The sequence below is a fragment of the Sus scrofa genome, chromosome 9 (assembly GCF_000003025.6).
Source record: "Sus scrofa isolate TJ Tabasco breed Duroc chromosome 9, Sscrofa11.1, whole genome shotgun sequence".
In the NCBI taxonomy this organism is placed as follows: domain Eukaryota; kingdom Metazoa; phylum Chordata; class Mammalia; order Artiodactyla; family Suidae; genus Sus; species Sus scrofa.
This window is the reverse complement of record NC_010451.4, coordinates 82,106,454-82,127,887: the sequence shown is the minus strand read 5'-3', so window position 1 is coordinate 82,127,887 and position 21,434 is coordinate 82,106,454. Positions and strand designations below refer to the sequence as shown.

Genomic DNA, 21,434 nt, shown 5'->3' with positions numbered 1-21,434 from the left:
AGCCTGTTTTACTAAAACTACAATCAGTCTATCAAAGCCTTCAACTATCTGGCCCATTGTGGAAACTCAATACTTGTTGAACAAAATAATAATTTCATTAATAATATTACTTTCACTAGATTCTAAACCACATTAGGAATACTCAGTTCTGAATTCACCAGATCCTGAAAGTACTGCAAGATACCCTGTTAAAGAGCCACATCACCTTCTATACTACCAAGTTCACTTAATGTAATGAAAAAGATCTGAATGAGGAACAGAGAAACCCAGGTCTTATCCCAGGTCACCACTCGACATGCATTCATACAGGTGACTTGCTCACATCTTCTCAGGTTTTTTTTCTTCTTGTGAAACTGGGAGGAATAGTAACTGCCACTCACAGATGTGACTGTGTGTCAGACCAGACTGAATCATAGCCAGATAAGGTCAGTAGAATCAAAGAAACCAGAGTCAAGATGAAAACAAAACAAAGAAACAAAAAGAACAAGGAAGTTAAGACTCAGAGGTTAATGACTTTCTCAAGATCAAAGAATAGATAGTTGGAAAGCTCAATTTGATACTACTTGCAACAATTAAAGAGATTATTACATTTGTCAAGTAGTTGCATTACATATAAAACATTTTTTGGACAAAAGAAATGTTTTCAAGTAATAGCAGTGATGCATTACATTTATCAGTGGGAAATGTCTCTCCTGTGTAGGGGGCCCAGAGCTCACCAAATCAAATACCTGACTTCTATAGATTAGAACCTGAGATCACACTACACTTGGGTGAAAACTGAGGTCCCCCTTTTCCATGAACAATACCACATTATATATATAGACTACTTTATAAATTATAAATGGATAAAGGGCTATAAAAGTTAAGTAGCCAAGAGAGATGATTATTTTGCAGAGGCTTTGAGGGGCTCTGAGTGCCATAACTGCTTTTGGAACTGTGTGACTTAACACACCTGATCGTCTATTTGTATAAGCGGTGGTTGTGGTTTCAGGGAAATGGAGGGCAAGAGTAGTATTTTTTTCTGCCCACATTTGAAGGTCAGGACTTAAGCCCAGTTAGGAGAACAGGCTAGCATTTAAGGTCAAAAAGGAGGTTTCCATGAAATTCACTCTCTGCGATACAGTGCAAGATTACTGCCATTTAGGGTGCAGATGACTAAGTGTGACACTAGGAAGTGTACTTTCGGCATTGACACCATGACCTTGACTGTGCACCCAAACTGGTATAATCCAAGACAGTCAGATTATACATTAGCAGGGTTAAAACTAGAGGTGTACTCCAACTTAGAGAACCCACTGAAGTTTACTGCTCGGGTCATTTTCCAAACCATTTATAACCTTAGTGTATTTACTCTCTGCTCTTGCCAAATTAATATTGCTCAAATAGAACTTTGTAGAGCTCCATTTTCAAAATCTTCAATGTCCCCTCTCTGCACATATGAAATAAATTCTTTTGGCCTCTATCTGATGCTTTTCTCCAAAACACTGCCCAAGGAGAGGTAGTAAAATAAATGCTCAGGAGGGAATCAGACACATGCAGGGTCTAACCCTGGCTTCACCATTTCTGGCTGCACAACCTTGGGCAAGTTCTATAACCAGTCCAAGGCCTCATGCTAACTGAAGCAATGCAAGTCAGATTAAGTCCCTGTACAATGCTTGATGCAGAAATGTTAGGGATGATATCAGAATGCTGATGTATGTGCTGTGCTAAGAATTATGATGCCAAGAAGAAAAAGGACATTATAAACGTATAAACGTATATATAAACGTGCTTTCTTGCCTTCTCTGCCTCTGCACGTGGGCTTTCAGTGGTAGGGAATACCCTTTGTTTCTACTTTTAAAACTCTAAATAGTTTCAAAAACACAACTTAAATCCTACCTACTGGAGTCTAGCATAAGACCTGACAATAATATTTCTTCATCATGATAATAATAAGTACACCTGACACATTAGAGTGGCTTCTTTTCCTGGAAGAAAACATAAGTCAGATATTGCCCATCCCATTAAGACACCTCGTATTTTTACCTGCTCCTTTTCTTATAATAACTAAGAGAGAAGTAAAAAGTATGAAATAGAATTATGTGTGGACATGAGAGATATATTAATATTTGTAAAAATATTTTACCAAAACTTTCCAGGCAGGCTGTTTAGATTCATCCTATATCCGTTATAAATTCTTAAATCTGGAGTTCCCATCATGGCTCATTGGAAACGAATCTGACTAGTACCCATGAGGATACAGGTTCGATCCCTGGCCTGGCCTGGCTCAGTGGGTTAAGTATGCAGGGTTGCCGTGAGCTGTGATGTAGGTCACAAACATGGCTCAGATCTAGTGTGGTGTGGCTGTGACATAAGCCAACAGCCACAGCTCCAATTCGACCCCTAGGCTGGGAACCTCCAGATGCTACAGGTGCGGCCCTAAAAAGACAAAAATAAATAAATAAATAAATAAATAAATAAATAAATAAATTCTTGAATCTTTGCTTCCCGGAGGAATCAATTTCCCCCTCAAGTAATGTTTTCCCACACGCATTTAAGGATAAAAATAATTAGAGGAAGCTCTGTTCGGTGAGAAGGGGAAATAATATTAAAAATCATTCAATTTCTGTTCTATGGAAGGAAGAACTAAATCACTCATCCATTCTAAACCTATCAAAGAAAATAAAAACTGTGAAGTCCTGTTTTATGTGTCATTTAAATACTTGCCAGTTAGTCATATGATATGATTGCATCTCACATAAACGTGACCTCTTTCTAGGGCGCATGAAAAGTGATTATCCTCCATGACAAAGACATCTGGTTTGATTTGATGAGAGTTTACTTTCCTTCAAAGGTTGCCATGTGTGTAAAACTTACAGAGCCAAGGTCAATGATGAAACAGTCACCCTTGTTGAAACTGTCCCAGCTTAGGGGAACTTCCGTGGCCCTGACCACCCTCCGACCCTTCACATGCAGGAGCCTCTGGGCGCTCAAGTCATTTGTGAGAACATGGTTGAATCCAGATGCCACACCTCCAGCCTGATCAGTGGGAGAAAAACAGAAAACAAAACAAAACAGATGAGGCTTTGAACTAGACACAGCAGCTTATAAAACTATAGGTGTTGGTGCCAAAGAGCCCACTGTGCCAAGATAAAATAGCCACCTAAGGGCATGTGGAAAATTAAATGCAAATGCCAGAATTTCTGGCAAATCAACAGGTTTTTGTTTTGCTGTTTTAGGCTCTTGGTCCTTCCTACTTTAATCATTCAATTTAATATTGCAAATATTCACTGAGAACCTTCCGTGTATAAAACCCGCTACATAAACAATAGGAAATTGTAGCTCTTGTCCTGTGGGAACTAATGATTCTTGAACCATTAAAAGAGAGGGCAGATAAGGATTTCATAGAAAAAGGTGGCAGGAAGCTAAAGGAGAGTCAGAGGTCACTAGTACAGAGGAGGAGGGTCCAGAGAACCAGGCAGCCTGAAATTCCACCTTCACGGCCTCAGAGATGGAAGCTGAGTGCCGAGTGCTGGACAGGAAAGGGCTGCTCCTAATTAAGGTCCTTGTTTCTTTTTCTTTTCTTTTTTCTTTTTTTCATTTTCTTTTCCTTTCCTTTTTTTTTGTTTTTTTTTTTTTGTTTGTCTTTTTAGGGCCACACCCATGGCATATGGAGGTTCCCAGGCTGAGTCCAATCGGAGGTGTAGCCACCAGCCTACACCACAGCCACACCAACGCCAGATCTGAGCCGCATCTGTGACCTACATACACCACAGCTCACGGCAACACCAGATCTTTAACCCACTGAGGCCAAGGATCAAACCCCCAACCTCTTGGTTCCTAGTTGCATTTGTTTCCGCTGCACCACAATGGGAACTCCAAAGTCCTTGTTTCTACACTGAAAAAAAATCATCTCATCTATTTATTTATTTAGGTAAAAAGAATTCACAAAATATGCCAGGCTTAAGTATTTATACTCTAAATCTGGTTGCACATCCCAAAACAAGCAAAACAAAAATCAAGGTACAGCCACACCGAATTAAGAAATGCTGAAGAAAAATGTTCAATGGTATCAAGCACATTTTCTTGCATCATTTAATATTAGCTTTTACCTTTTTTATTATTTCCCCTAATTAAAGGTTATGGACAACAATCTTTATTTACTTCCACAATTAACTATGAGATAATGTGCAGAATAAAAGTACAGTGTAAACAAATGAAAACATGCAAAGAAAATTACCAGTATAAGAAACCTATAAAGTAATCCAACTTTTAAATTTATTGCATAAACATATATGGTAAATCCAAAGAAAGAAGTTAAGCTGCTTATGTAATCCTTCGTACATTCTTTAAATTTCCATTGACCTCAGATTTCTCACCTTCTGTAAGAAAAGGCCCTCGTGAATAAAATGGTTTTATTAGTACAGAGTAGATATTGACTTCAGAACAATTATAAGCACAAGTTTTTAGAAATACATAACCATTTCCCAGTTCATAATTTTACAAATGTTGGGAGACATGTTTCTACAATATTTTCTTAGCCTTTGGCTTCTATTTTCTATGCTGAAAACTCCATTTTGTTCTGCTTTACTTTACCCCATATCTCTGCTTGAAAAACAGTTGCAGTGCTGGTAAATGACTTAAGCTTAAGAACAAAGACCTAAAGGCATAAATTATTCATATTGTCAGCTGAATGAGGACATAATGCTTTGGTCTAGCCATGCTGGACTTGTGCAAATGGGCATGCCCTTTGCACAGCATCACAGCATGATATGTCCTCTTAAGAATAAGAGAAAGAGGAACTTCAAGTCCCAAGTAGTTTATGAGCGGTTGTTAGCAGAATATGCATCAGCAAGGAGAACCGGTGCAAACCTAGGCAGGCAGGGTTGCCACAGATAGGCATGTCATCTGTGGAAGCACAGTGATGAGTCTCTAGATGCTATGCATAGATAGTTGAGGCCAAGCTTCCTCAATGCTAATGATTGTTAAATGCCTAAAGGTCAGAATAAAAGCTTGACCATCTACCAGCTATAGGACTTTTAAAATAATAAAAGAACATTTAAAATAATTTAAAAAAAACTATATCCTGCACTTATAGCCCCCTCCTCACTTGATGTAATCCTAAAGAGCACCATAAAAGCAGTGTGGTTTCTTGAGGCGACCCCCTTGGTCCCTGAGACCCTGAGTCTCCCAGTTCCCACCTTTAATTAAGACAAATGTCTCCGTGTCTTGTTTTACATTAACTTTTTTCTTAAGCTCCACAGCACCCGTTCTTCAGCCCTCACCTGCTGAGTTAGTCTCGGCATACAAACATTGCCATTTTTCTTGACTGCACAAACTATTATACAGTTAAAATAAATTCAAGATTTTCATCTCCATAGTACTATGCTTGGCCATTTTAATTTTTTAAAATAAGTACACTGTGATAGGATAAAAAAAAAACAATATAAAGACACTGTAATAAAAAAAAAAGGGTTATAAAATATAGAGTTGATGAAGACTGAGAATACTTACATAACATTTAAGATAATTTCATATGGTGAACCATTAGAGTGCTATACAGTCTGTGAACATCTAACAGTATTTTAAAAATTAATTTTATCTTTAATATTTGCTGCCAAAATTGCACAAAAGAAAAACTTTTGTTTCATATATGTCTGTATCAGACAGTAAATAGTTCTTCTGTGGATACTGTTTGAATGAGCTCTAGGAACTCCCTGACTCTTTCTACCTATTCTACAGAATGGAAGCAAGGTGAATGATCCTCTAAAGCAAGGATGCCATAAATGCAGTTTTACTGCCTGACAGGCAGATGTCTGTCAGATGTCTGACTGTTGCTATTTAAAATTATGGCTGGGGGTGGATCTTGTTCAGCTTGGGAAAATGCTTAACCAGAGAGTTAATATGAAAAAGTAGTAGTAAGTAATTAGTCCTCTATAACCCCTCCCCAACTCCCTATAAAAACCTCACAGAGAAAAAACCCTCAAGTTGATTAAGTGACATGGGATGAGAGTCTGTTTCCTACCTGCATCTTTATATTACATATGGCTACTAAATGTGGCTGTTGTTGACTTGGTAACTGCAGACTTTGTCAAGTTTTTCCCATTTCATATAGACACAATATCCTTTTCACAGAATAATCCTAAATAAAAAATTTATCCTTGTATTTGAACCATTTATTTATGTTGAAAGCATCATAGCATCATGATTACCAGCTTAGGCATTGGAGGGAGTCAAATAGTCACCTATTCACATACCAGCTATGAGAGCTTGGCAAGTTAACACAGTTTCTCTAAGTTTCAGTTTATTTAATAGCATGATAGTGGTACAAATTGCACCTTGCCCAGAGCTGTTTCCTTTAAGCATGACATTAACTATGTAACATTATAGTCTTTGCTATTCAGGATGGTAAACTATCTGTGCCTCCACATTTCCTAACAAGCATTGTTGCAACTACATACATTGTTATCTGTTCAATGTCACTAATAAGATAGTAAACGAATTTCTTTTTTTGCTAATAAATTTGGCCTCCATTTCTAAAAAAGGCTGATTTGTTGTGGTTTTGATGTTGATAATTGGAAGATAATTATCCAATAACTGTAAAATTACTTTTATCATGTCCACTTTTAAATATGTATCCAGAAGTTTGATCTCAGAAGTCCTGCTAATAGCCAGAAGGACTAAGTCCCCAGTGGTTGCATATGTATTATAACGAGGGTATTTTTATTATTTAATTTAATCCTTAATCCTTACAACACCTGTACAAGAAAGCTGCTGTGAAACCCATTGCCCATTTGAGCTAACTGAGCACAGAAAGCTCATGTAATTGCCCTGAGGCAAACAAGCCACTTGAAGCAGAAATGGGTTCATAACTAAGAAGATGGTACATACACTCTTTCAGTGACTACAAACCCTAGCTTATACAAAACCTTGGGTTCACTGGCATGCAGGGTGTCTCAGGATCATTTGACATAAACTGTGGTAACTCATGTGAGTTAAATAAAATCATAGGTTACAGTTTCATATTTAATAGTTTCTAGCCTAGAGTAAAAAATATGATTTTAAGAAAGAAAGAGAACTTTTAAGGTTTTTGTCCTGATCTCAATGGCATCAAAAAATATTCGACTAAGGCTTGGATCAGGAAAAAGTAGAAAATAGACTCTGGCATCATAGCAGGCATATTTAGTATATATTCAGAACTAGTTTAGTTCTGAGGTTTTAGATCTTCACTAGGCTAGTGTGCTGGAGATGTGTGGGAGGGTCTGTAGAACACCTGCTAGAGCACGTTTGGTTTTGAAAAAGACTGTTGTCTGAAGAAGTTATTCCTTCACTTTAATTGAACACTCTTGGGGGAAGAGGGAATGGTGAAGGATGGCCAGTCTGCAAGGGTCACTGAAAGAATTCTAGAAAAAGCAATCCTTTACTGAAGGTTGCCTTAAAGGTATAAAACTATTTAACTATTTGGGACTATGTTTATTTATTTGTTTGTATCAAAAATAAAGCTGGAGTTCCCGTCGTGGCACAGTGGTTAATGAATCCAACTAGGCACCAGGAGGTTGCAAGTTCAATCCCTGGCCTTGCTCAGTGGGTTAAGGATCCGGCATTGCTGTGAGCTGTGGTGTAGGTTGCAGATGCAGCTCAGATCCCTCGTTGCTGTGGCTCTGGCATAGGCCAGTGGCTACAGCTCTGATTAGACTCCTAGCCTGGGAATCTCCATATGCCTCAGGAGTGGCCCTAGAAAAGGCAAAAAGACAAAAAAAATAAAATAAATAAAGCCATTTTCCCAGCAATCCCACTCCTGGGCATGTATCCAGAGAAAACCATGACACAAAAAGATACATGTACTCCAATGTTCATTGCAGCACTATATACAATATCCGAGACATGGAAACAACCTAAATGTCCATCAACAGAGAAGTAGATGAAGATGTGGTACATATACACAATGGAATATTACTCAGCCAAAAAAGGGAAAGAAATAACAATATTGGCAGCATCATAGATGGACCTAGAAATTATCATGCTAAGTGAAGTCAGTCAAACAGTGAAATACCAACATCACATGCTATCACTTACATGTGGAATCTAAAAAAGGACACATGAACTTCTTTGCAGAACAGATACTGACTCACAGACTTTGAAAAACATGTGGTTTCCAAATGAGACAGTTTGGGGGCTGGGGGGATGCACTGGGGGTTTGGGATGGAAATGCTATAAAATTTGGTTGTGATGATCATTGTACAACTATAAATGTAATAAAATTCATTGAGTAATAAAAAATTGTTTTAAAAGAAAAAAAATAAAGCCATTTGTTGATTAATGTTTCAGGCCAAAACACAAAAACATGTGTGTTTGTGGCAGTGTATGTGCACAAGTCTGTGAGGTTGAACCACACATATGTTCAACTCAGTGGTTTCATCTATATCATTTCTAAGGTCAAACCATACTATTTGGGAAATGTATGTATAGCTCTTTGCATTAACTGAAATTATAACTGTTATAAATACTATATTATTATATTCCAGAACAACTGAAATAGCCAAGTTGTGGGTTACTTGAAGCAGATTAAGCAATTCTTTAGAATAACAAAAACAAAAACTGTTAATGCCCAAGTTGCCCATATTAACTTTATTGAAAATTAGCCTATCAAATGAAACTAAGTTAGACTATTTCATACATTATATCAGATATTTCACAAACATTTGAGCATCTATTATGTGTCTAAAAGAGTACCAGGGATGTATGAGTGATTAAAACAACAAACAAAACAAAACAAAAAACTATGCCCTCAGTAAACTTTGATTCTATGAAGACATGAGGTGTGGATGGAAAAGAAGAGAAGGGGGGGGTCACAAAACAATTTGAGAGAGCTGCTTGCCTTGTATTTTAGACCTCCTTTGAAGTAGCCAACAAAATCCGTAGATTCATAGCCTTGAAGTTCTCTATTTTGCACTGGTTTGCCGCCCAAATAATCATCCATCTGAATAGTGAAGATGGCAGCCGCTGTGCTTTCATCCTGGGTACACTCCTTTCCTGAAACGGCAATGACAGCAGCTCATTTGTCAAGCAAGAAACAGTATGAAGGCAGAATTTCTGATATGAAAAAGCTCAGAAATTTTCTTTGAGTTATTTTCCAATGCAATCAATTTATATGTAAATTGCTCATCTTCAACAGAACAATCTCTTGGTAGAAATGGTTTAATATAAAATATTCCTTTGCTAATAACTGAAAGAATTGTTTTGTTCCTGCTTTCATTTTTTTTTTAATTTTAGAAGAAATACCACTGTCTGACTATGTTCAGGAAGATATAACTATATATTCCAGTGGGATTCACATTCATTTGGTCTGATTAGGCTGTAAAAACACTTTTTAATTGTTTTAGGCTTTTATCAGCATTAATCTCCAGGCTTCCAACATGTCAGGATGTTAATCTTTGTGAGGAATATGAACATCCACAACACTCCGAGAATAGGCAAATGAATGTAACATGACTTTATCCTATTCTTGGGCCCCAGTGTCCCCACTTCACTATCTTATTGGCATAATATTCTCTGAATGAAAAGGGAAAATAAAGAATAGGCAGGATAACATCTTTTGAACATTAACATAGGCAGTATTTCCTCAGGGATTTAACAAACAAGATACACTTAATGTTCACAATTTTAATACAGATCCCATCCAGGTGACTTCACTGATGTCCAAACATCAGTTTTTAGACCCAGTGCCTTCAATGGACACAAAGATCAGAGCCAGGACAGTTCGCAGGGAGCTCAAAATTTATAAAAAGCATTTTAAAACTTTTATATGCCTGAGCTGTGTGAAAATCGTAAATGATTCTAGAAGTAATAACAGCTAATCCTGTATTTATAGCACGCTTGGTATGGGCCAGACATGGTACTAGTGCTTTATGTGGATGATTTCACTTAATCATCAAGTGACCCAGTGCCACAGAAACAATTCTGTACCATGCTACAACAGAAAATATAGAGGCTTAGAGAAGCCAAGGAACTTCCCTAAGGTCATAAATCTGACCTTTGGTAGAACATGATTCAGAGGCAGGTTTCTGTGACTCTGAAGCACAGAATCTTAGAAACTACAATAGTAATAGGTATTTTTTATACTCAGACTCTCATTAGCAGTAATATTTTGTGGTGACTGGGTAAGTTATTTTCCTCCTTGGATACCTGATATACAAATTTTTAGAAGCTGTAACAATACTATTGTTCATCCAGAATCCCAATTGAGAGTATTCAAGAAAGTTGAAGAGAGTAAGTCGGTCAGCTATTTTAAAGAAAGAAAGAATTGGATTTTTTAAAATTTTTTTTCTTTTTACAGCCACATCTATAGTACATGGAAGTTCCCAGGCTAACGTTCAAATTGGAGCTGCAGCTGCAGGCCTACATCACAGCCACAGGAATACAGGATCCAAGCTGTATCTGCAACCTATGCCATAGCTTGTGGCAACAATAGATCCTTAACCCACTGAGCAAGGCCAGGGATTCGACTTGCATCCTCACAGAAACTAAGTTGGGTTCTTAATCCACTGAGCTGCAATGGGAACTCTGAAAGAACTAGATTTATTTATAACTCCTCTCTTTCTCTCAAAGGGGACCTGTGCAGCAAGGAAAAAAAATTCAGTAGCTAGAAAAGTATTTGACATGATACCAATTTTGTGAACTTGTTGTTGAAAGAAATCAAACACATAAACATGTTCAATTTTCAGTCTGAAAAGGCTCTGGGGTCATTCTTTTATCTACTTTTCCATCCATAAACTATATTACTAATAAAGACATACAGAGAGATTTGTACAGAGATGCTTTAAGAGGGAAACAAAAGGGGAGTTCCTGTCATGGCTCAGCAGTTAGTGAGCTTGACTAGTATCCATGGGGACTCAAGTTTGATCCCTGGCCTTGTTCAGTGGATTGGGGATATGGTATTTCCATGAGCTGTGGTACAGGTCTTGAATGCAGCTCATATTCAGCATTGCTGTGGCTGTGGTGTGGGCCAGCAGTTGCAGCTCCAATTTGACCCCTAGCCTGGGAACTTCCATGTGCCACTGATGCAGCCCTAAAAAGACCCAAAAAAAAAAAAAAAAGGATTACTATAAAAAGGTGTAAAGGATGATGTATTTGATATAAACATTTTCACTTGAGTACAAGTTGAAACCTGAATCTCCTTAGGTAGATGTAAATGGACAGGAATGCAATTAATGAATGAACTAGAAGGAAGATAATTATACTATTATTTGTAGATGTTTATCTACTGAGCTAGGCCAGGAACTAACAGTACGAATAAACCAGAGTCCTTGCTCTAAAGAGGTTGAAATGTCTTAATGAAACCAATGCTAGCCTTTGAATATAAAAACTAGAATCAAACTCATCATGAAATTCTAGTAAGTGTTCAGAAACATGAACTTTCTGAATGACTTCATTTATTTTCCTTCTGCTGATTTTCCTAATGCTTTCATGTTTTGTTGTTTTGTGTTTTGTTACGTTACATTATGTTATATGTGTGTCTATGCTATAAACTTCCTAAAATTATTTTGGGGATGCAGTGATTTTACATATAAACCACAAAAAGAGAGGTATAATGATTATGTTAAACGAACATCCATTCATGATAAAAACTCTCACCAAGTTAGGAATGCAGAAAAAGATTCTCAACTTGATAAACAGCATCTACAAAAAAATTTTAGCTAACATAATTCTTTATGATCACAGACTGAATGTTTTCCCCCTATGAAGGGAAACAAGGCAAGTACTCCAACTCTTCATAACAGAGGAAGCCCTAACTACTGCAATTATGTAAAAAAAAAAAAAAGAAAAAAAAAACAGATTGGAAAGGAAGAAAAAAATGTCTCTATTTAGAGATGACAGGGAGGTCTACATAGAAAATCCTAATGAATCTACCAAAAAAACCTTCAGAATAAATGCGTTCAGCAAGGCAGCATGATAAAGACTAATCAAAAACAAAAAGCAGTCTCATTTTTCTTATAAGCAATGAAAATGCAGAAATTGAAATTAAAAGCACAGTACTATTTAAGACACTCCAAAGAAGATGAAATATTCAGATACATATTTAACAAAATAGGTATATGATCCATATACTAAAAATTACAAAATGATGATAAAAAATCAAAAATCTTAAAAAATATAAAGACACAGTTAAGATTTGATATAATAAAGACATCAGTTTTCACCCAAATGACCTTTAGGCTTAATGTTATTCCTATCAAAATCATAGCAAGATTTATTACAGATTATATAAGTTTGCTAGAAAATTTATATAAAAATGCACAAGCCCTAGAATAGCTAAAACAATCTTGACAAAGAAAAATAAGGTAGGAGGATTAACTCTATCTTATATTAAGGTTTACTACAGAGCTGCAGTAATTAAGATGGTGTGGTATTATTGCTGGAATCTGGCCTCTGCCTGAAAGTACTAAACTGAAATGCAGAGACAGAGTTTGGGGTAAAGGAGAAAAAAATAGCTTTATTGCTTTGCCAGGCAAAGGAGGGTCAGAGCAGACTAATGACCTAAAGACTGTGCCCCCCCCAACCCGTTGGGAAGAATTGCAGGAAGTTTCATAGTTAAAAGGAGAAAAATGGGTTTCTGGGTAAGAATCAGGGTTGGAAGGAAAGATACATTGTTCTTTCTTTCCGGGACTCTTAGGCATCAAAGCTGGAGTCAGGAGATGATCATGATGGTGGTCTTTTGGGTTATTGCTTAGAATAACAATACTTGCAAAAAGGGCATATTGATCAGAGATTAAAACAAACTAGAAAAGTTCCTGAAAAACATCATATGCTAATATTTTTTAACCCACAGGCAACTGTGCTCAGGGTTCCTAATTTTTAGCTTTCAGGCGATTGTATTCAGGGGTGCAATCAAGCCAGGGAGAAGGACAAGGAAAGACTCCAAGCTGTCCTAGAGTCTCCCTCCCTTGTCTTCGCATCCCCTCCCTTCCCTAATCAGCAACTGTTGGAATCTGTCCCTAGGAACTGAGGGAAGGTCATGGTGGCTGAAAGAGGCACATTTCCTAAGAACAAGAAATGGGGGACATGGAAAGGCTCTTGCACCCAGGAGCCCACAGGGCCATGTCCGGTTTCATTCCCCCTCCTCCTTTTCTCTGATACTCCTCAATCTGGAGAAGAACAGGTGTTGGGCAAGAAAGGAAATAACTGTTTTGGGTAGACATGTTAATCATAAACTCAGCAAAGAAACTAGGTATGGGGGTGCTTAGTTTTAAATCCTCACCTCTGTTTTATGTTTCCCCAAGTCTTCCAGGGAATGGGCGATGATCACTCTTGCTAATTCCTGCTGAAATGGGGTATAGTCCTACCTCAATCTGGGGAATGGACACCCCATCAGAAATATTCCTCAGTTCCAAGTCCTGGATCTGAGTCTTATATGATTAGGATCTCAATCCCTTGAACATTCTAGTGCCACAGACCCTGTTAAAAGTAGAAGGAGTGACAACTGGAACTTCAATAAACAAAAGAGATCTCATTCCCTGAGAATTCATGAGAATTAGCCCAAACCTACGTCTGAAACTGTCACTTTGGTGAGACTTGTAGCTAGGTAGCCAGTTGTCTACCTTTGTCTAAAAAGGTTTTTTAATTTCTGATATGGTACTAACACATATACAACAAGAGCAACTGGTCATTACATATTTCCTTTTTCCCACAATGTCTGATCTAAAGTAATTTCGATTTAGTAGTTACAAGATTCCTGGAAGCCAGAAGGTTGCAACTACTGGCTGCCAGCAGACATTGTTTCAAGAATGTGTGGTGGCATTCAAGTCTGACACAGCTCAGAAAGTTCTCAGCAATACAAAGCCTTGTCTGACCCATAGCTACTCCATTTTTAATAGTGTTTTCCTCAATGGCCAAGGCAGATATCATTGTTAAAGATTTTAGTGCTTTTCTATATGAGGAGATGCAAGAACTGGGCTCATAAAATATTCTCCTGAAAATATTTAACTGTCTGAAGACCTGTTTTGCCAGTTTTCCCAGAACACAGAGTGCCTCACTTCTGATTTCAGCCCTGAGATCTTTCAGGGGTATTGAAAGTCAGCAACTGTAATGGCTCATGACTCAATTTATGTAGAGGCAGATGGCAAGTGCCAATCTCCAGTTCACAGGCTTCCGTCATTGTCGTAAATTGGAGGATAGTTTTAGGAGGCATTTCATGACCATTTCATTCCAAGGTGCTAGAAATGCTCATTTCCAGGTCTGGCAAAGATTTCACTGGTAGGCCACTCAATGTGCTATTACTGGACTAGCCTTATTACAGTAGCCAAAAGTCTCTTGACCACTTGTCTTTCTGGTCATTATGGTCCAGGAAAATACTCCCTCTTGTTGCATCTTCCCATATCTAGAGTTATACTATTACAGTAAAGAACTATATATTTGGTTAACTGCTTCAAGTCACCTAGTCATAATTATTTTTCTTGGAGGCTCAGTCACCCATTTGGTAAAATAAGGAACAATAATCTTATAAGACAGTTAAAATACAAGCAATATAGCTAATAGAGTTACAAATAAATATTTAAGCCAATAGCTTCCTACTCCAAAACAGTTTTAGAATATGTTGTCAAGACTAGGGAGTGGGTCACTTAAAGCAGCATAGGCTCTAAAGCAGCATAGGATCTCAGAATTCAGTAGGCTAATAGCCTGGTTACTATCATTTAAAATCTGTTGGGTGAAATTCCTTAAGGCTTTGATGTGGCCGATGACAGGCTCCAATCCCACTGACAGTGCAAAAATAGCTGCTAAGTTGTCATACTATTGGAATACAGATTTCTTAACTCATTGGGCTCTAACCAATGGTAGATTGGTTGGTGTCATCTTTAAGCTGTTATGTATATGACCTTGACTCTGAGGGAGTTCTAGAGTACATCTTCCTATTCATTCTACTGGAAGCCAAGGTCATAAATTAGTACTATAAATTCACTGAATACCATTTGGTGCAACCCAGTGAATCTCCAGAGGTCTGACCCAGCCTGTTCTACATCAGCCATGATCTTCAAGGGTAATAATATGTAAGCACTGTTCATAAGGCACCCAGCATATTTTCCTAATGTTACTTGGGCTGATCATTGTTAGAATGATTTAATTGTTCTCAACATAGAAGAGCCTTTAAACTTAAATGCCCAGAGTGTGGTATTAACCACTAAATCCATTTCATAAGTGTGGGAGGTTCCCTTCTAATAAACATGATATTACAGGGTTTTTGTTGTTGTTGTTCTTTGTTTTCTAGTTGCTATTATATATATATATATATATATTTTTAGTCTTAATTGTAATTAATTATTTCCCCAATACATATTTTTTTCTACTGTACAGCATGATGACCCAGTTACGCATGCATGTACACATTATTTCTTTTTTTTTTTTTTTTGGAAGGTACAATGAGTTTATTTACTCCATTTTTAAATAAATCTTTATGTAAAGATCATATTGTTATGTCCAATCTACAGATGAGGAAGAGGAGATTGAAACAGAAATACCCCGAACAAAGTCAGAAGCCTGGCCTGAGTACATTTAGTTGGGTTTCCAATCCATGTGTTTCTTTTTTTATCTTCTATTTAATTTTATTCCCCTAATACATTATTTTTTTTTTCTACTGTACAGTATGGTGGTCCAGTTACACATACATGTATACATTCTTTTTTCTCACATTATCATGCTCCATCATAAGTGACTAGACATAGTTTCCAGTGCTACATGGCAGGATCTCATTGCTAATCTGCTCCAAAGGCAACAGTCTGCATCTATTAACCCCAAGCTCCCAATCCATCCAACCCGCTCCCCCTTGGAAACCATAAGCCCATTCTCCAAGTCTATGATTTTCCTTTCTGTGGAAAAGTTCATCTGTGCCGTATATTATGTTTGTTTGTTTGTTTTTTGTCTTTTTGCCATTTCTTGGGCCGCTCCTGCAGCATATGGAGGTTCCCAGGCTAGGGGTCTAATCGGAGCTGTAGCCGCCAACCTACACCACAGCCACAGCAACGCCAGATGCAAGCCGTGTCTACTCACGACAACGCCGGGTCCTTAACCCACTGAGAAAGGCCAGGGATCAAACCTGCAACCTCATGGTTCTTAGTCAGATTCGTTAACCACTGAGCCATGACAGGAACTCCTGTGCCGTATATTATGCTTACAGTTTTTGAGTTAGACTTAGCTCATTGTTCTGAGCTTGAGCGACCTTAAAAGAAAATTCATATTTAAGGTCAGGGTCAGAGCAGGTATTATTAATTGGCAAGGTGAAAAATTCCACTAAGTAATAAAATAAATTTCTTAAAGGTTATTCATCCAGAGCCTTCGAGAGGAGAAACCCACCAAAGCAACCCAGAAGTACTAGACAAAGGTAACTGGTCACCAACCCAACAAGTGGATTGATTTTTAAGCTTAGCATTGGATCATACTCCTGACGGAAAAACATTTGATTCATATGCAAAAGTTCAAGAAGTCAAGAAAACATTATAAAGCATCATATAAGTCAGGACCAGCATCTTGAGCCAGCTGTCTACTCCTGATGTTATCATCTCATCCTAGTATGGTTTTTCCTCCATATAAGCATGATTTTGTCAGCAGTCCTCTCTATAGACCAGTCCAGTGCAGGGACCTAGTTCAGCATTATGGTTTCAAAATCAGGAATTCATATTTTTCAAAAAGTCCTTTCTATAGACCTCCTTGAAGAGAAAGCATTTTTGCTAAGGCATCAGAGTAAGCCCATTAGCTGCCTATAATGACAAAAGACTCAAGAAGGCACATTAAAGATCTGATTACAATGCAACTGACAAAGAAACTTGGTTATTGTTGAGACATCATACTGTATAAGCTGGAGATGCTTATCACTCATTTGATAATGCTCTCTACATATTTTCCTAGTTAATTTAACTCTGGGATACCTCGGGGCCCTCTGAACCATCCCAAAGTTAGCTGAAGTTAAAAAAAAAAAAAAAAAAACTTTAATTAGAATTTGACAGAAAGTTCATTAAAAAATTTGGACAGAGAGAATTATAGTTCATTGTGGATAATACTTTTCCCAAAGTTACTAGATCTCAAAAGAAAACACAGATCACCTAAAGGCAAAGGACTTTACATAATCTGTTGTCAAAACTGGCATTCTAAGACTTTGTTCTCTTGGCAGAGAGAGAAAAGCCAAATTCAAGTTTTGCACCAGCTTACTTTTAAAATTAATTTACTCAATTAAATTTATTCTAAACTTAGTCCCGACCATGCACAGAATTATTTTCGAAGCGTCAACTTCCCACAAACCTTGCATCACTTTCTTTACCCATATTTTATTTCTGCTCCTTATTTTTACATTCAGAGCAACAAGCTAAAGATGCCGTCTTTCTCTTCCCTTAATAAAATGTAATTCCATTCCTCATTCTTTCTTTACCGAAAGCACACACACTCTACTTTTCTAAAGCAACCATGGGACTGTCTTTTATAATTTCTAAAAATGTGTGTTTTTTTAATAGGGAACATCTCATGGTGGCACTGAACATATTAATAGTCCTCAATACCTTTAGTATCTCTGCTTAGTAACTGACATCTCAGTGTCTCATTTGACTTCTATTAAACCTAGGTCCAAGTTTTTATACTTAATATTGATAACTCTACTGACATGTCTATAAAAATTAGATCAACAACTTTAATTATAATACAATATATTAATTTAGTACTGAATATTTCCCAGTTCACATGAACATAAAATTAATTCTGGCCAATCAGTTCCCTTTCATATTTTGAGAATTTATATATGTGCTTAATTTCCTTTAAGTCAATTAAGTAGAGCTTATTTACATTTAATTTTTGATAATAGCATCCCAAAGATATAGATGATGCACATATAAACTCAGACAGATACAGAGATCTCATAGCTTCATTTTCTAAGCTTAGTCATGAGGCAGATACTGCAAATAAAACTCACTAGTTTAAAAGGAAGTTCTGAAAAGACTTCTTCCCCATTTTTTTTTTCCTTTGGTCTCAGGAATTAGAGATGGTCTAGATGAGATAAGTGTTCCCGAGAACTCAGGTCTCAAGGCACAGGGAGAGAAAAGCAAGTTCTCCTTTCTAGGAGACTTACTCCCTCAAGGTCAGAATTCTGAAAAGATGTTTTCTCAAGCTTGCTTTTTTTAAAAAAAATTATACATGCAAAAAGAGTCAACAGAAGTATCTTGGGACTTCAAAGGTTTCAAAGGGAGGAAAAGGGGCTAGCTTGAGGGAATAAGGTAAGGGGAAAAGGTCAACAAAGTCTCTTTTACCTTACCAGGTCAGGGCACTCTGGCCAGGAGGAGACCAGGAACCAAAAGATCCTGGTTGCGGCTGCTGGGTCTGGTCCATCAGTGGGTGAGCAGGTCCTCAAGCACCCTGAGTGGTCGGGGTAAGCTTGAGAGCTTAATTCCCCTAGGTTTTATCCCAGAGTTGCTTCAGCTCTCTCTTACGTGTCTGGAGTATCCCAGTGGCATCTAGGAAATATCTAGGGTGCTCAGATCGCTGAATGGCTGATTCTTATTCACGTCCCCAGTTGAGCAGGTTTTAATTAATGAGTAGGTTTCCCTATGGGACTACTGAATGGTGTGAGGACTCAGCCTCCACTACCCCCGTTAAATTTCTCAGTCACCTGAGAAAACCGTAACTGGCCAGGAGGAGTCTTGTCCCTTTTCTTTGGAGCAATGCTCTCAAGTAATATTTTCACCTTTATTCCGCCAAAGTCCATTAAGGTAGCCAAATTGAGGAAAGGCATCAGATCAGCTTCTTATCTAAACACCCAGCCCAGACTCCTCAGTCTCTTCCAATTAAACAAGCCAAGCAAGGTATCTCAGTCATTGGTTCATAGACAAAAGTCATCTAGTTGCCTGCGATCTTCCCCAGAGGATTGCCTGATGCAATTTCAGAGATGTTTCCCAGATTGGCTTTGTTTTTCCTTAACTCACAAAACTGAGGCCTATGCTAGAATCTCTGTCAAAATGTTTTCTAGGGTACCATCAAATGGAATTAAATACTCGCGCGCAAAAATGAAAGTGAAATCAGAATCCTCACCAGCCAAGAGAAAGCCACAAAATTACAAATGGGATCACCCAAAAGGAAATCCCCAAATGGGAACCAAAGGTTCTCCAGAATGGCTTCCAAGTCCTACTAAACCCAGGACCTTAGTCCAAGCAGCACCTTACAGATGGGATTCCCCCCCTAAAAGGAAGATCCCCAAATGGGAACCAAAGGTTCCCCAAACAGACAAGGTCTAAGGGGTCTCTGAGTGCATGCCAGGGGACACATCCAGATACTGGCAGAGGTGTGACGCTACTTTTCTCCTTCCCAAAAAGTTTTCTTGAAGTGGGAAGTTTATGTCAGCAGAAGAGGAGGGAAAGGAAGGAGCTCCCCCAAGGACAGTGGAGCCTCGGCAGCTGTTGGGGTGGTCCTTGCCTTCCCACCACTTTTCCAACCTGGAGTTCCAACTTCCTAGATGGCCAGTCGGAACTGCTTGGAACCCGACCCTGTGGCAGGAAACTCGCAGTGATCTGGCCCTGAAAGAGTCCTACAATTCTCCACGAACGGAGGGGAGACAAGTGGAGAGAAACCTCAGAGCATCCAATCAAGCCAAGAGCCCTGCGGGGCTACCTGCCCATAGGCAGATCCCAGGGAAGCCCAAAAATTTGTTGCCAGAATCTGGCATCTGTCTGCCAATGCTGAATTGAAATGCAGAGACAGAGTTTGGGGTAAAGGAGAAAAAAATAGCTTTACTGCTTTGCCAGGCAAAGGAGGGTCAGAGCAGACTAATGACCTAAAGACTGTGCCCCCCACCCCACCCCACCCCGCCTTGGGAAGGATTGCAGGAAGTTTCATAGTTAAAAGGAGAAAAATGGGTTTCTGGGTAAGAATCAGGGTTGGAAGGAAAGATACATTGTTCTTTCTTTCCGGGACTCTTAGGCATCGAAGCTGGAGTCACGAGATGATCATGATGGTGGTCTTTTGGGTTATTGCTTAGAATAACAATACTTGCAAAAAGGGCATATTGATCAGAGATTAAAACAAACTAGAAAAGTTCCTGAAAAACATCATATGCTAATATTTTTTAACCCACAGGCAACTGTGCTCAGGGTTCCTAATTTTTAGCTTTCAGGGGTGCAATCAAGCCAGGGAGAAGGACAAGGAAAGACTCCAAGCTGTCCTAGAGTCTCCCTCCCTTGTCTTCGCATCCCCTCCCTTCCCTAATCAGCAACTGTTGGAATCTGTCCCTAGGAACTGAGGGAAGGTCATGGTGGCTGAAAGAGGCACATTTCCTAAGAACAAGAAATGGGGGACAAGGAAAGGCTCTTGCACCCAGGAGCCCACAGGGCCATGTCTGGTTTCAGTATTGATGGAAGGACAGACATAGAGCAACAGACCAATTTTCCTCCAGTGTAACACTCTGTTAAACTATCGTATGTATAGTTTAGTATATTACCACATACTAAAGTATAAAGTACAGCACAAAATGACACAATCAGGGTACTGACATCAATACAACCCACTTATATTTTTCATGTTTCCCCAATTTTACTTGCACTCATCCATGCGTGTTTGTACAGTTACACAATTTTACCCCATGTATACAATTTTATCACATGTATTCATTTATATATCCACCATCACAGTCAAGATACTGCACAGTTCCATCACCAAAAAAATCCCTTATGTTGCCCTTTTATATCTATACCCACCTCCCACCTTAATCACCTCTTTCCTACCTAATCCCTAACCTCTGATACTAACAAATCCAAATTTATGTCATTTCAAAAATGTGTAAGTGGGAGTTCCCGTCGTGGCGCAGTGGTTAAAGAACCCGACTAGGAACCATGAGGTTGCGGGTTTGGTCCCTGCCCTTGCTCAGTGGGTTAACAATCCGGCGTTGCCATGAGCTGTGGTGTAGGTTGCAGATGCGGCTCGGATCCAGCGTTGCTGTGGCTCTGGCGTAGGCTGGTGGCTGCAGCTCCGATTCAACCCCTAGCCTGGGAACCTCCATATGCCGCGAGAGCGGCCCAAGAAAATGGCAAAAAGACAAAAAAAAAAAAAAGTGTAAGTGGAATCATAGAGCATGAGACCTTTTGTTTTTTTGTTTGTTTGTTTGTTTGTTTGCCACTTGGGACAATTATCTGAGGGGTTCATCTGAGTTGCTGTGTTTATCGATAGTTTGTTCCTTTTTGTTGTTGAGTAACATCCCTTGGAATAGATATGCCATTTGTTTAACCAGTCACCTGTTGAAGGATATCTGGAATGATTTAAGTTTTTGTCTTTCAAATAAAGCTGTTATGGACATTCATGTACAGTCCTCTGTGTGAATATAAACTTTCATTTCTCTGGAATAAATGCCCATGAATGAAATTCCTGTGTCATATGGTAGTTGTGTATTCAGTTTTGTAAGAAACTGCCAAACTCTTTTCCATTATTGTTGTACATTT

At 38.4% G+C, this 21,434-nt stretch overlaps 1 protein-coding gene across 1 annotated transcript in view; it reads right to left on the bottom strand.

The window, feature by feature from the left end:
* The window catches only part of SCIN (scinderin), an 81,984-nt gene that overhangs the window by 57,367 nt on the left and 3,183 nt on the right, over positions 1–21,434 (bottom strand). The window contains 2 exon segments of the mRNA NM_001244731.1: positions 2,857–3,018; positions 8,858–9,012. Of these exon segments, the coding sequence (NP_001231660.1) occupies positions 2,857–3,018; positions 8,858–9,012 (317 nt within the window).